The sequence below is a fragment of the Mya arenaria genome, chromosome 17 (genome assembly GCF_026914265.1).
Source record: "Mya arenaria isolate MELC-2E11 chromosome 17, ASM2691426v1".
Classification (NCBI taxonomy): Eukaryota; Metazoa; Mollusca; class Bivalvia; order Myida; family Myidae; genus Mya; species Mya arenaria.
Genome location: NC_069138.1, coordinates 36,880,213 through 36,896,513, shown reverse-complemented (window position 1 = coordinate 36,896,513; position 16,301 = coordinate 36,880,213). Strand labels below are relative to the sequence as shown.

The window sequence follows — 16,301 nt, the reverse complement described above, 5'->3', positions numbered from 1 at the left end:
TGTTCTTTTAAAATAAGTATAATTTATTATTTTTGAGTTATAATCATTTAATTTTCGCGCAAGGAATGATTTTCTTTAGAATGTAATGCACTGATATTTAGCAACATTATTAGGCATTTATAAGAGAAGGCGCTTCTTGAAAGAGTACAACGTTAGTAATTTTGGATCATGCTATACTTAATAACTAACGTGCTGGAGAATGAGTCAAGCTGGAGAGTGAGAAATGACTTTTAGTATTGACGTGAAATTTGAGTTTGGTTCTGCAGTTCTTATTGGAACCATAGGTGGCAGTTCGGTCAGCGATGGTGAAAAAATTAACAAAGCATATTTCTGCAGAAAAAAACATTTCACCAACTCTGGCCTGAATACTACCACCTTTAGTTAGAACTGAAAAATGTAATTAGTTTCCAAGTTGAACAGTTTTAAAAGACACTGTACCTGAATGATAGATTCTCAATTTTAAACATTTGAAAATATGATTTTTTCTACAATAACGATAACAGAACTGTTTTACCTTAGAGCAGAGATTACATTTTGCCTGAAAGAAGCAGTTTAAATTAATGGAAGCTGTGTGTCTGTGGGACATTTCCACAGCAAAATAAGTAGTCAGGTTGAGAGACACCAATTTCTGTTATTTTTATCTGCTTCCCGGGTCATTTTGAAACCCCTGTTACAGACTGTTTCATTTTTAGCTCGACTATTCGAAGAATAGGTGGGCTATATACTACTCGCCCCAGCGTCGGCGTTGGCGTCTGGTTCAAGTTTTAGGGCAATTTGGGATTTTCGCTTATAAGTCCAATACCCTCCATTCAATTGACTTAATACTTCACACAGTTGTTCAGGGCCATCACATGATGAGGTCAGATAACTCCATATTATTCTTTACACAGATTATGACCCCTGATTGACTATGGAACTTAGGTTAAAGTTTTAGGGCAAGTTGGAATATTAATTAATAACTTCTATATCCTTTGTTCAATTAACTTAATACTTCACACAGTTGTTCAGGACCATCACACAATGAGGTTACATAACTCCATATTATCCTAAATACAAGTTATGGCCCCTGATTGACTTAGGTTAAAGTTTTAGGGCAGGTTAAAGTTTTAGGGCAAGTTGGGATTTTCACTTAAAACTCCAATACCATTCATTCAATTGACTTAATACTTCACACAGATGTTCAGAGCCGTCACATAATGAGGTTAGATAACTCCATATTATCTTTTATACAAATTATGGCCCCTGATTGACTCTGGAACTTAGGTTAAAGTTTTAGGGCAGGTTGGGATATTGTTTAATAACTTCTATACCCTTCATTCAATTGACTTAATACTTCACACAATTGTTCAGTACCATCACCCAATGAGGTTACATAACTCCATATCCTTAATACAAGTTATGGCCCCTGATTGACTTAGGTTAAAGGTTTAGGGCAGGTTAAAGTTTTAGGGCAAGTTGGGATTTTCACTTAAAACTCCAATACTATTCATTCAATTGACTTAATACTTCACACAGATGTTCAGAGCCGTCACATAATGAGGTTAGATAACTCCATATTATCTTTTATACAAATTATGGCCCCTGATTGACTCTGGAACTTAGGTTAAAGTTTTAGGGCAGGTTGGGATATTAATTAATAACTTCTATATCCTTTGTTCAATTAACTTAATACTTCACACAGTTGTTCAGGACCATCACACAATGAGGTTACATAACTCCATATTATCCTAAATACAAATTATGGCCCCTGATTGACTTAGGTTAAAGTTTTAGGGCAGGTTAAAGTTTTAGGGCAAGTTGGGATTTTCACTTAAAACTCCAATACCATTCATTCAATTGACTTAATACTTCACACAGATGTTCAGAGCCGTCACATAATGAGGTTAGATAACTCCATATTATCTTTTATACAAATTATGGCCCCTGATTGACTCTGGAACTTAGGTTAAAGTTTTAGGGCAGGTTGGGATATTGTTTAATAACTTCTATACCCTTCATTCAATTGACTTAATACTTCACACAATTGTTCAGTACCATCACCCAATGAGGTTACATAACTCCATATCCTTAATACAAGTTATGGCCCCTGATTGACTTAGGTTAAAGGTTTAGGCTAGTAAAAGTTTTAGGGCAAGTTGGGATTTTAATAAAAAAAACTTCTATACCGTTCATTAAATGCACTTAATTAAATTCAAAATTATTTGCGACCAACTTACAATAAGAAACATAACTCCGTTTTAAGCCTAAATACAAATTATGGCCCTTGAATTTTTTATTATTTTTTTTAATTTTTATTTTTATTTTTTTTAATTCCCTTTGAAAGGCATATTTGTATATTCTAAACCACATTTTCATAATGGGAAATCAAGTTATTTGAATGACTTGCGTCATTGTTTGGGCGGGCTGGTGGGAGAGCAGCATCAAAGTCACCTTATGTATCGAATAATTTTAGTTAGGTTTGACATAAAGAGACCAAACTTGGTATTATTACATCCTTATTGTATTCTAAGTCAAAGCGGCGAAGTCGAGCGCGCTGTCTTACGACGGCTCTTGTTTATTTAAGTGAGCATTGTTTCCTTAAGCTAATGGGTTTATAGTTACTTTCTCCAAAACTTCTGGGCAGGGGTACTTTGGTTTTCAAATTCATTATTCAATATTGTGTATCTTTTGTTTTTATTAACAGTCTTTTTACTTTTTTACAAAACCCACATTATTTCTGTTTCCATTTAATTAGAATGATAATATCACTGCGACAATATAACTTTACCCGCCAAATACAATATTGATTGATAAACATTGTATACATGCATAATATGCAAAGACATTATTTTTTTTAAATTTATTTCATGGAGATACTATGTTGTTGGATTTATTTGCGTAAAATTAATATCTAGCCACTTTATGTTGCAGACTAATCAAGAGAAGTCCCTGTCAGGTCTGCCAGTACTGTCAGCCACCTCACTACAGTCCCCAGACTGCGATCCTCCGTGCCTCGGCTTTCCTGACAAACCAGAGAACCAGTCTGGAAATGTTGAAAACCAGTCTGGTAAACATGAGAACCAGTCTAGAGAAGTGGAGAATCAGTCTGGAGTACATAAGAACAAGAACGCGTCTAGTTCTAAACCTTGTTTTCCTTTGAACGAAGGCAGAATGGGTGTAAAAGATGTGTCGAAGAAGGTTAGGAGCAATTCTTTGCCTAGATATTTATCACAGGACAAATCAAGGGATGTATCTCCTGCTCAGATACCACGTGATAAGACAGTCAATTCAACAAAACAGACTCAGTTTGCTGGTGCTAGTTCAAGGAAAATGGATACTGAAAGAAGACATTCAATTAATAGTGTTGGGTCTGTTAATTCTGAAAGCAAAAGATTGAGTTCTCAAGACAAAAGTCACAGTACAATGGTAACATCAGTCCAATCAAAGGAGGCTGTGATAAATCAAGATTGTGGAACACTGAAGCACAGTAATAATTCCATGTCAGGGAGAATAGGTGAGTCACCTAAACTCAGTCAGGTGAAAAGTCCAAAAGAAAGGATACTTAATGTTAGTAAAGAGAATATAGTAGAAGCAATCAAGGAGTTGCAGCAAGTTAGCGATATCCTCAGGGCTGACCTGAGTAAGACCAAAGATTTTGTTGGGCTATCTACTCCAATAGGTAGAAGGGTACCAGCATCTTCAACTGGTAAAGACGTAGCAAGTGTAACAAGTAGGAAAGAAAATGAGAAGACTAAGCCTAGAGTTGATGAGACGTGTGAACGGCAGTATAAATCCAAATGTAAAATATCCCCTGTGAAAGCCCCTAAGCAGAGTGTTAACTTAGACAAGAAACTCGGCCAATCGGTTTCTAAAGTTGCTAGTACTTCTCATATTGAGAAGAATGAAGCACCTGGAATGAAAAGAAAGATTGTTATCCAAAATGAAGATGTTGATAAGAAATCAAATTGTGAAGTGGTGCTTCCTCTATCAAAAAGATTTAAGTCTTGCACAGATAAGTCAGTTATGAAGGTTACAGCTAATGACAAGGCGAAGGACAAATGTGTGAAAAATACAGACCTGGAAAAGAGACAAATCAAGGGTTCTGATGATGGTAGTGATAAACGAAAAGTTGTTAAACAAAGACAATCAAAACAAAATGAAAGTCGAAAAATTTCATTAAAAGATACAAAACTTACAAACCTGAAACCAGAAACAATAAACAATTCATTGCAATCCCAAACTGATTATGACTTGAGAGTTAACACCAGTGCTAAGTCTGAAAGTTTTAATTCTGATGACAAGGTACGAAAACTGAAGGGAGGCTTCAGATTTGATGGAGAAACCAATGATGATGATGATGATGACGTTGGCGACTCTAACAACAACACAGAGCTGAGGCTGTTTATTGGGGAAAAGGAAAAGCTTGTAAGTATACAGTCATGGATCAACAACCTAGAGGACGGTGGGTTCTCGTCAGATAGCTCATCACAGGACTGTTTTAAACAGGTGGGTCTATTTGTAGTTCCACAATATTGAGACAGTCTTTCTTCACTTTTTTCTTAGTTTTCTTTTTTATTATGTATTACAAATTTTGTGTACACATGATGAAAAGGGTTATAAATAAGGTGTTATTCGTTTGGACAAGTCAAACCACTTGTGTCAAAATAGTTTTATGAATGTAATAATAGTAATGCAATGCAATTCAAATAAAATGTTAATTGATTCAGTTGTTCAAGTAATCAACTAATTTTCTATATAATGTTATGAATAAATATTTAGAAAAAAAAACATGTTGATTAATTTCTTGGAAACAATATAATATACAAACATACATGTACATTTTATTTTTCAGCTAACTACGGGATTGTTCAACCAATCACAAGACAGTGGTTTTCACTCCACACTTGTGTCGCCACAACAGAAAGAGAGAGGTGTGGTGTGTGATATGTGTCATTTAGCAGCGTATTTTAGATAACACTATTTTTGAAAGTGTACAGAGAATCCAGCAATAATATAGGGCTATTCCATTTAAACATGTATTTTAAAGAAAAAAAGTCTTGGTTTCGTCATAGCCTTGGTGAATTCATCCGCATCAGCCTTGAGTGCAAAAGATTTTGGCCATAATTAAAAAAAAACATTTGAGATTTTCTCATGAATATTTGTACAAGTTAACCAGTGACAATAGAAACATGTGTAACAAAGCCCTTAACTCTTTTGAAAAGTTATGTTCATTGTCTTGTACATAGGATGGCCAGGAGAAGCAAAGAAGGTTGACATCACTTCCCGTAACCTAGTTTCCATGGAGATTGAGGAATGTTTGGTGCCTAAACAACCACTGGAGACTGAGACCCAGGTGGAGACCTTTAGATATGAGGTAAGTATAGGCTCAGGGTCTTCTCAAAAATTTGATAATTTTGAGTCTCAAAGGACATTTGTTGAAAGTCCAGTATGAGCCGAGATATCTTTGTTATAAATGCATAATCAGAGCATAAGTATGAATCCGGGGAATTCCAAATCAAAGTAAGTGAATACCCCAGGATGAAATTTTAATTCTTATTATCATCACCTTACCATCATTTTCATTGACATCATAATCATTCTCAATGGTTTCTCTGACATAGTGGGAAGTGACTTAAAACGGTTTTCTAATGGTGGTCTGTATTGGTGTCTGTTAACTAGGAAAGATAACTATGATAATATGTAATAATCATGTAAGATTATCCTTAAATTTGATTGTTTTCCCTGTTCAGGAGGAAGATATGGAGATTGATAACGTGCTGACAGAGGTGCGGAGCCAGCTCAAGTGTGAGCCGGGAACTGGAGTAGGCTGTATTGATATCCCTGTGGAGAGCTGCACAACTAGGGGAGATAAATCTTCTTTGACTGAACTAGAGGTATGTACATGTAATTAACTGGAAATAATTTAGGAAAATATGTTTAGTTTCGACATTGAATGTCTTATTTTAGATATTTAATGTTTTATAGTCTGCCCATGAATAGTGTCAAAATATTAGTTGTAAGGAATTCTATTGGAAGAGTTATACGGCATTTATATTTTGTTTTGAGTCAGAGGTCGAAATTGGCACACTGCACTGGTAAAATGCTTACCGGGCTTGTTAAAATTCTGGATTTCATATAGCAGGGCTTAATGACTGCTTTTTATAGCAAGCATCAGTATTAGGATTTAGGCTTGTTTATCCAAAAGTGTTATTTCAATGACTGTTAAATGTGCATTTTAATTTTCATTATATTTTTTAATTTGAAATATTCGCTCACTTGTGTTCCAAATATATGCCTTGACTGTTCAATATGTGGGTCTCCTGAGCCTGTTATTCTTCATATTGCAGCTACTGGTAGTCCTGGACACAAATGTGCTCATCTCTAACCTGGACATGGTCGATGATCTCAAGGACTGGAGCATACAAGGTATGCAATCATAGGGAGAACAGCCAAGAAGCTTAATTGATGGGCATCTACTTTTGAAGCAGAACTTGCTTGGTTTAATTCCCTGTCATATCATACCAAAATAGTACTTAAGTAATTATAGTAATAGTAAGATAGCTTAATTCAAGAGCATCTACTTTTGATGCTGAACTTGCTTGGTTTAATTCCCTGTCATATCATACACATGTACCAAAATATTACCTATAGTAATTATGTAATTACAGTAATAGTAATGATGAAAATAGTACCTGTGGCTCACACACCTTTTGCCCATGATTACGAAACATTCTCAAGTCCATGGTTAGGCTCAGACTCAGAGAAGAATCATCTTTATTCCATTTGTTTTGCAAAGATGAATGTAAATACTTGAACATTTTAAATAAAAATGGCAAATTCCATCATCAGTACTTGACCAGAAGGAAAGTTACAATGAAATGAAGGTTTGTGATATTGCCACTTGAGTCTGAACTCAGACTTGAGGCTGTTTGTAAACATGACCCCAAGTGCTCATATATTGCATATAAAGGATGGAGCATTTCATGCTGGTTAAACCATGCTTTTATACATGTTTTACACCAACTGAAGTAAAGAACCAAGGATTATACATTATTTGTCGAGTTAATGCCAGAAGATAACAAGCCACATTAAAATACAGAAGGCATTGATACCTTCTGGCTTTGACCCCACAATAATTATGTACATCCATTAGGGCTATTCCAGTTAAACATATGTCCCACCCCAGGACGGCAAAATAAAGAAATTCTGTAGGGGGTAGGTCTTTTTCTTAATTTGCTACTGTAGGGGGTGGTGATAAGTCCAATTTCGCTTCTATAGGGGGGCGTCATTTTCTTTTTTGCTTCTGACCGTATCTGCTCGATATATTCACTGCCCGATGGTGAAATACCGTTTTTTTTTTTATCCATATAACATATTTTACCGAACGTCGTGTACAGAATTGGTTTGGATACAAATTTTCGCGATATTACGAGTCGGTTCCGCGGTACCGGAAATCAGAAGAAGTTGCGTCCCTTGACAACAAGATGGCGGAGGCGCCAGAATTTGTAAAGTCGTGGTCGAAGACCAACCTACAAAATTGGCTAGAAACCAATAGTTGCGCCGCATGTGTGGATACGTTTCGTGGTAAGTATACCAAATTGCAGTGTTCGACACTAACGCGGTCCCGGGATCCCGAGGACACCAGTTTTTCAGGAGGGACACCTGAACTTCGAAGTCCGGTATTCCGTCGGGACACTTAAATTTCTGACTGATAAACGCTAAATATCAATAAATAAGTAGCATTTAATTAATTTATTTCCTAAATTCGTGCTCCCTAAATTTCTTGACAGCACATGTCAAAACAATATTATTAATTATCATTATCGGACTCATCAAAGCGAAAGTATAGCTGACTATTTGACTATAGTTACGTCATGAATCTATAAATAAACAGGTCATTTCACAGGCGCATGCAGGTTAACGCTTCCGTTTTGTTGTTTACATTTTAAACAAGGTCAGAGCTGACAGAGATTTATTATCGGTAAAATACTTATGTGGAATTGTTTTGCTTATGTGTCAGAACCGCCCAAAAAGATGCCAACTCTGATGATACCTTTTATATAATATGATGCGACCTTTGAGTATTTACAGAAACATTTACGACACAAAAGAACTGCATCCTACATTCAGCATTCTTTGTTAATTGGCATTCAACTTATCAATATTCTTTGTTAATTTTAAAGACATATATTTTATGCCTTGATAAAAAATAATAGAAATAAAATTTGCAGGGTTTTATTCATTAATTCAATAAATTTATAAAATTTTATGACTTTTTGGCGCGAAAATTAACATGTATACACAATTTTTGGTCGTCTGCTCTTCCAGTATGCACTACGACTGTTGGGCAGTCTGATTGATTTATCAACAGCTCTACTAAATATTGATTGGAGTTTTCACAAGCCAGATGTAATATTCCTACAGTTTCTTAATGAAAAGCACCGACATTTGACAAGACCCTGAACCATGATGTATTTTATGCATATTTTCCAAAAATCTAAAAATAGTAACAACATCAAGTTTTTGTTTACATTGTATCCATCTCTGTTTTTGACTGAAAACAAAAGGGACTTAGACATTCTCCCGCTTTTGAACCCAATCTACCAACTTAGAGACCAAAATATACCTCACTGCCATTCAGTGCTACTAACCTGTCATTACATGCTGCTGAAAACGTATAATAATTATGGTGGTTTATACTTGCATTACAAATTGAAAAGTAAAAGGATGTTGAATTTAATATTAAAACAGGCTCAACAATGAAAAAATGTAAAAAGTGGAAGGGACTCCTAATTTCAGGAAGGGACACCTGATTTCAAATGTTGGTGTCCCTTCGGGATCCCTTGGAAAAATGGTTAGTGTCGACCCCTGAAATTGACAACAGTTGTCTAGAATTTTATTAGAAATCATAATTTGTACGTATTGCGTAAATGTTATAAATCCGAATGTTTCGTCCCCTTAACATTTCGACCACAAGTTATTTTTAGGTTGTATGTATAATTACATGGGTGAAAGTTTCAGCCTCATGTGGCTTAATATGCACTTATAGCAACATATGAAGAAACAAGAGAACCGTGGTGTGTAGGTTATAGTCCATATAATGGAAAATAACCAAATTTATTAATGGAAAATAACAAAATTTATTACAAGCAAAGCCCAGTAATAAGTTTTGTTATTTTCCATTACATGAGCTGTAACCGACTTATAGTTCACCCTAGTTTCTAAGCCAATCATCGAACAAGGCCGTATACAGCGTGCCCATTGGCTGCTCGAAGTTCATTTGGCGCGCGCCATGTCTGTTGACCTAGTTATAATAATTAACTTATTGGGTGCAGATGTGATCTTATATGAAACCTATTCGAGCAAAGATTTGAAAATCTCTGGGTGATGATTGGCTTAGAAACTAGGGTGAGCTATAAGGTCCTATATAGCTCACCTGATCAAAGAGTTACAAAAGAGTAATTGCAAATAATCTTTGCATATAGACGTATAAAAAAATAAACTTCTCAAGGGGGTCCGAATTTGCTCAGAAAATATTCTAAAGGGGGTTCTTTTCTCATCAAATAAACTTCTCAAGGGGGATGGTCCATTTTGAAAGTGCCTTCCTGGGGTGGGACATATGTTTTACTGGAATAGCCCTTAGTAAAAAATCTCACAAGCGTGTAAATTAGTAAGCTGAATAAATCTTGCTTTTGAAACTTCTAAGTTTTTTTATTGTTTATTAATTGCTATTCTGAAAGACTTGGAGAGTAAGTATTGAGTGTTTTCCAAGGTGTAAGTTTCTGACCTTATAAAACAAGTCTTTAATATTTTCAAAGTATAGCAGGTCTTCGTGGTTGTTGTGCTTGATTCATGAAGTAGCTTTACATACGGTTGTGCTTGATTCATGAAGTAGCTTTACATACGGTTGTGCTTTATTCATGAAGTGGCGGTTGTGCTTTATTCATGAAGTGGCTGTACATACGGTTGTGCTTTATTCATGAAGTAGCTGTACATACGGTTGTGCTTTATTCATGAAGTGGCTGTACATACGGTTGTGCTTTATTCATGAAGTGGCTGTACATACGCTTGTGCTTTATTCATGAAGTAGCTGTACATACGGTTGTGCTTTATTCATGAAGTAGCTGTACATACGGTTGTGCTTTATTCATGAAGTAGCTGTACATACGGTTGTGCTTTATTCATGAAGTAGCTGTACATACGGTTGTGCTTTATTCATGAAGTAGCTGTACATACGGTTGTGCTTTATTCATGAAGTAGCTGTACATACGGTTGTGCTTTATTCATGAAGTAGCTGTACATACGGTTGTGCTTTATTCATGAAGTAGCTGTACATACGGTTGTGCTTTATTCACGAAGTAGCTATACATACGGTTGTGCTTTATTCACGAAGTAGCTATACATACGGTTGTGCTTTATTCACGAAGTAGCTATACATACGGTTGTGCTTTATTCACGAAGTAGCTATACATACGCTTGTGCTTTATTCACGAAGTAGCTATACATACGCTTGTGCTTTATTCACGAAGTAGCTATACATACGCTTGTGCTTTATTCACGAAGTAGCTATACATACGCTTGTGCTTTATTCACGAAGTAGCTATACATACGGTTGTGCTTTATTCACGAAGTAGCTATACATACGGTTGTGCTTTATTCACGAAGTAGCTGTACATACGGTTGCAGGTTTGGGCTGGGTGTGTTTGTATGTCCCCTGGATTGTGTTGATGGAGCTGGATCGCCTCAAGTCCACCGTCAGTCATGGGAAACCGTGCCTGGTAAGTCTGCTTTAAAACTTACTTTGGTTTAACCACTGACATATATGCAACAAGTACACAATATTGGCTTTAACTCAACCAGATAAATAGCCTATAAAAGGGATTATATTTCATTAATAAATAATAGCATGCCACATGGTTTTGTAATCTTATGGGCTACTTTGACAAACTCTGACAAACAATCTCGGACAATTGCTTCTTGTGAAGGCTCCTTTTATGTTATTTAAATCACTGTATGATGATGGATACGCTTAAGTCTAGTAAATAACTGGAGTTGTGCCTGTATTAATATATAATGGATATATTGGATGTAGTGAATTGTTTTTTTTAAATCCAAACTATAAAAGTGTGTGGATTGTACACTACATATAACTGTATATGTATATGTATTGACAGTCATTAAAAAAAAAACACTTAAAAAGTATGAGAAATAGTTTTTATGGTAAGATGTTTCATGCTCATTAATATTAGTTTAGTTCAAACATTATTTATATTATGGAAATACATTGAAACACCCATATTATACAAGTATCATTGTAAGAATTGAGGAGAAAGCTGAAAGCTAATATTATTACATCCCTCCTTGATCAACGTCATTGTGTAATTGAACTAAAACTTTTCTTCGAATAAATTGCTTCTCGTTCACAAAAAAATGATATACAAAAGACCCTTAGAGTCAAACACATAAAACAAATAGATGTCATAAACATGTATAAAGGCATTGAAGGTAACGTGTACCCTGCACCGCTGATGTTGGTAATTAGTTCTGCATATTTTGTGTTGGAAATGATTAGGCCATTTAGTTATTGTTTGACCACATAGTAAATGCCTGTTTTTGTTTTTATTAATGATGACGTTTTCTGTGCTACGCTGATGTGATGTCTTGATGATGTTCATGTCAGAATCATGTCATTCAAGTATTGTCTATGGGAGTTTATATTGCAGTCTTCTAAGCAATGTACATCCAATGTTTCAATGCTTTTTCATGAAAGTATTCCATTGTGATGCGCTAGCTTCATATTTTATATGATTTGCACCTGATGTGAAGTTTTTTATGTAGAGGTGCGCAAGACACAGTTGATGTACTGGTTATGTGTCGGATATGAACTAAAGACTCAATTTCATCAAAATTGTTTTTAAGTCAAAATAAATAACTAAAATATGACATTGGTTCAAATCGTGGTGGGTTTTCATCGACTGTCAGTATACATCTTCACCCTAGTACAATAACTCTATAAGTGCAGATAGAAATAAAAGCCAATGCTGAGATATTGCGATAGTTTGATGACATGTTAGCTATTATTTGCCAAAACTGAGTTTAGATATGGTCTTTTCTTAAAAAAGTTATAGTTATGGTAACATTGTTGGCACATTTCAGTCCTCCAGAACCCAGCATCAGGCGAGGAAAGCCATCTCATTCCTTAAGCTGCTGTTCACTTCAAAACACCCCAGAATAATTGGTCAGACAGCCAAACAGGTAGGCCAATTGTTATTAGTTATACAATGACTAATGTATTCAGAGAATGCATAAAACTGAAGTGTTTATAAAAAGCAATGATGACTAATTCAATTATGTACTCAGATGGAGACAGCCAAGGAGGAGTTTGAGGCTGAATGTAATGATGACCGGATCCTCCAGGCATGCCTGCAGTGTCGCCATAAATGTGAGCAGTATTTTTTAATTTTACTGTAGATAATATAATAAATTGAATTCCAAGTCTATTTATATGATCTATGGCAATACATTCGTATTCTAGGGAGAATAAAAGCCTATAATAAGTATTGCCTGCATACTAAAGATCATATAAATAGACTTGGAATAAATGGTTTCAGTTTTGTTTCTTCCTTGTGTACTTAACATAGCATAAGGAGTTATTTAACTGATTTTACTCTATTTTTTACCCTTCATATTATCTATCCTACCATATTATATTTACAGTAACATTCAGGAAATAAACTAATAATGCATGAGAGATATAGTTGGATTTGAAAAAGATTTTCTATGAATAAAATCTGTTTTTGGAGAATATCATTTACAGACATGTATTGCATTATTGAAAAAATATACCAATGCAAGCTTCTTAAGTCATTTAAATCCTTTTTATCAATTTGAATGTAGAAAATTTGTAACATGGTTGAAATATAAAAAAAATAGGATATTGATAAGTTGACTAGGATAAAGTTTTACTATGTAGAAGACATTTTTGGCCCTTCACTTCCACCATATTGGGATACAGAAGCTAATCTTACATGTATGCATGTATCTGACGTTCTTTTATTGCAGATGGAAATGCTATCTTGTTCTCCAACGACCACAATCTCTGTATCAAATCTTTGGTCACAGACATTCCAGCCTTCAACTCAAAGGTCTGTTTCATAACTATGGGCATTTAGTAAGGAATAAAATAGTGTGATAAATCAGGCTTACAAGCAAATCTAGCTATATGTATATAGCTTGTCAGTTCTTTGAAGAAATAACTGAGGTTTTGTGACAGCCTTGGTGTTGTCAGCGTAGTCACTGTGAAAAAACGTTTGAAATTAATTAAAAAATCTTGGCCTTAACTCTAAAATAGTTTTAAGATATCCTCATGAAATGTAGTGCATAATATGTAGCCAGTGTAGTAACGCAAATGCAATTCAAGGCCAATTACTCTTGCTTTAATTATAGTCAAGCTATTGTCCGTTATCGACTGAGCAAAATGGACTAGGGTACTGTCAATTTGCATGCTCTTGTCTACAAGTCTCATATTGCCTGACAAAGTTTATAATCGATAAGTGACGGGAAATGGACAACCATAATCGCTCATTGATTCCGTAATTATCAGAAATGTATTTCCATTCCAAATATTTGAAAACGACATTTATCTTTATTTCTTAAATTTTTAATAATTGGCCCAACATTGGATGGCAGAAGAAAAGATTCAAACATGAATTATTTTTTGTACATTCATAGCACCAAGTCAGATATACATATATGATGTCTTGACTTAACAAATGATATTTTATACCTTGTTACTATCAGCTTTTAAGTAAGATAATAAAGTGAGGTAAAAATCCATAATTGATGATCATATTCAATTATGGCTGCCCATTAAGGATTTATCGATTTCTTCTATCATCATGTCATCACTATGGTCTATTCTTTCTGTATTCAGTTATAAAACTTTGTTCTTTATATAACTTCTTATGATAAAGTCCTGTTAAACGATGATCAAATTTTACTGAAAAAACATACCATGATTAAAAAAAAACACTTAAAAAAAGGTATTGACTTTTCAGGATATTCTTAGTGGAATAGAAAATGTTGCCGCGGAAATGAAACAATCCAAAACCACTGTGGACCAGATCTCTGTACAACTTCAATCACCATTTCAACAACAGCAGAAAAAACTACAGCCCCAACAGCAGCAACAACAGCAGCAACAGAGAACAATATCCCCAGTAAATACAGTTGCCATGGAAACAGGAAAATTCCCACCAGAAGTCCAGAACCGCGAAGTCCAGTCTAACACAAAAGTTGTTAAAAGTGGAGATAACAGCATGGCCAATGGGCAGTGCATGAAGAATCTGGTTTGTATTGTTAACAGAAAACTGCAGTTGTTTAAGTAACTTTTTATAAATAGTACCATGTCCTCATAACTACAGAATTTGTTCATTTAAGATCTTTTTAAACAATTTCAAACTATATTAATGTTTCATTATTGTATGCACATTGTACAAAATTTATATTTTGACCATAACAGTTACTGAGGACTCCTTTAAGAACATTTAACTTTGTACACATGTTTCATAATGACAACTGGCCTATTTGAAGCTAGACCAGGTATTGAGTACATATAAAGACTATTAACAGGCTCAATAAAGAATGTCATGTGTGCTTTTTGAAATTTAAGTATGAATGTAGGGAAAAACATCATGTTTGCAGTTATCAAAATTAATTTTTGGAATGGACAAGCTCAAATTCTTTTTTTTTTTTTTCTTTTTTTTATTAATATGTATACAACAGCAATATCGATACAAAACATGGTACATCATATACAGAAGAAAAAAACACACGATATTTTCAATTATTATATGACTTTCTTGTCACGCTCAAATTGTGCTTGGCATCAATATTTGTAACAAGACATACTATATAAAACTGAGAATTCGAGCCAGCCTTAAAAGTAATCTACCAGTGCCAGACTTGTGCTTATTTTGACCACTGTGTTTGCAGCTGGACAACATTTTCTGCAAGTTGAAGATGGCCCTTAACCAGGTGATGGGACACATACTAGAGTTCGAGATGAATGAAGCATATGGGGATATCTGGTGTGTAATGAAAACCAAAATGTAGATAATACTCCAGGTTCTAAAGTTCAGTATTAATTCTGAAATCAGGATTGAAAGCTTTTAACTTTAGACTATTGTACTGTTGTAAAAACGTTTTTTTTTCTTCTGACTTTTGCATAAATAACAGTATGAATACCTTGAAATGAATATAAATAACCTTGGAAACAATTTCTTAGCAAGATTCCCTCATACTCAAACAGACCCCTGCTATTTTTCAGAATTCATAATTATCAGCTGTAAGAACCCCTGGTAAATAATTTCCGAATTTTTCGGTAGATAATATGCAGGATTAATAATAAACAGGATAGAAATAGTCCATTATTCTCAGAAAATCAGAAATCATATTCTGAGGTGAATAGCTGCATTCTATCTGACAGAACATTGGGAAATATTATTGTGTCTTTTATCAGGAAATTATGAAAGATAAACGAGGTTCCAAGTCCCTTAAAACATGGCCAAGCTTTAATCTCTATTTTTCTTTTGTTATATTTTTTTTTAATTTCTCCTTTTGGAGAGTTTTGAGACTTACAGGAAATTGGTTAAAAGATAAAACTATTTTCATTTTGTAAAATAAACTTTAAAGTTATTGATATAACTTAATAAAGTAAGATACTTAAGCCCATTATGTTTGAATTATGGGTCAATTTGTTTTATTTGTACACAGATGTTATATTTGTTCACATATTTGTTCACAGGCAAATGGTGTATCTTTTCAAAGGCAAATGTTATATTTGTTCACATGCAGATATTATTTCTGTTCACAGGCATTCCATAGTACTCAGAAAGCCCCCATGGTCGCTGAAAGATATACTGGAGTGTTGGAAAAAGTAGGTGGTTTCTGTGACTTATTATAGATAAGAATAGGTTATCGGGACTGTGCTGCTTTTCTTACTGAGGTAACTATGCTCAAGACTACATGTTCATGTAAAATGTTGAGATTTTATTAAAAAACTGTTATGTTAGAAAATATATGTGACTCTTATGAAATGAATGTCTTGTTGTGTTTCGAAGCATGGCAGACAAATACAGATTGCTTTGTATGGTGATGGCATCATTTTCGATCAATAAATTTTGAATGAATCGGTGTTGAAACTTAAAAGATGGTATGCACATTTGTAATGGTCAGCAGATCACCGCCATATTTGTTTTTGGGTTCATGGTGACCTTTACTAGAGTTTTGGCCACTGCTGACAAGCAACATACTATTCTAGG

The 16,301-nt window shown here is 34.6% G+C and overlaps 1 protein-coding gene across 3 annotated transcripts in view; it reads left to right on the top strand.

Moving 5' to 3' along the window:
* Positions 1–16,301, top strand: part of LOC128224278 (transcriptional protein SWT1-like) — a 32,526-nt gene that overhangs the window by 7,913 nt on the left and 8,312 nt on the right. For 2 of the 3 annotated variants that reach the window (XM_052934085.1, XM_052934087.1), the window contains exons 3-14: positions 2,911–4,485; positions 4,832–4,910; positions 5,226–5,353; positions 5,730–5,873; positions 6,327–6,405; positions 10,666–10,757; positions 12,136–12,234; positions 12,340–12,421; positions 13,042–13,124; positions 14,037–14,327; positions 14,974–15,068; positions 15,854–15,916. In XM_052934085.1, coding sequence (XP_052790045.1) covers positions 2,911–4,485; positions 4,832–4,910; positions 5,226–5,353; positions 5,730–5,873; positions 6,327–6,405; positions 10,666–10,757; positions 12,136–12,234; positions 12,340–12,421; positions 13,042–13,124; positions 14,037–14,327; positions 14,974–15,068; positions 15,854–15,916 — 2,810 coding nt within the window. The remainder of the gene's footprint in view (positions 1–2,910; positions 4,486–4,831; positions 4,911–5,225; positions 5,354–5,729; positions 5,874–6,326; positions 6,406–10,665; positions 10,758–12,135; positions 12,235–12,339; positions 12,422–13,041; positions 13,125–14,036; positions 14,328–14,973; positions 15,069–15,853; positions 15,917–16,301) is intronic. The other variant, XM_052934086.1, reaches the window with a different exon arrangement.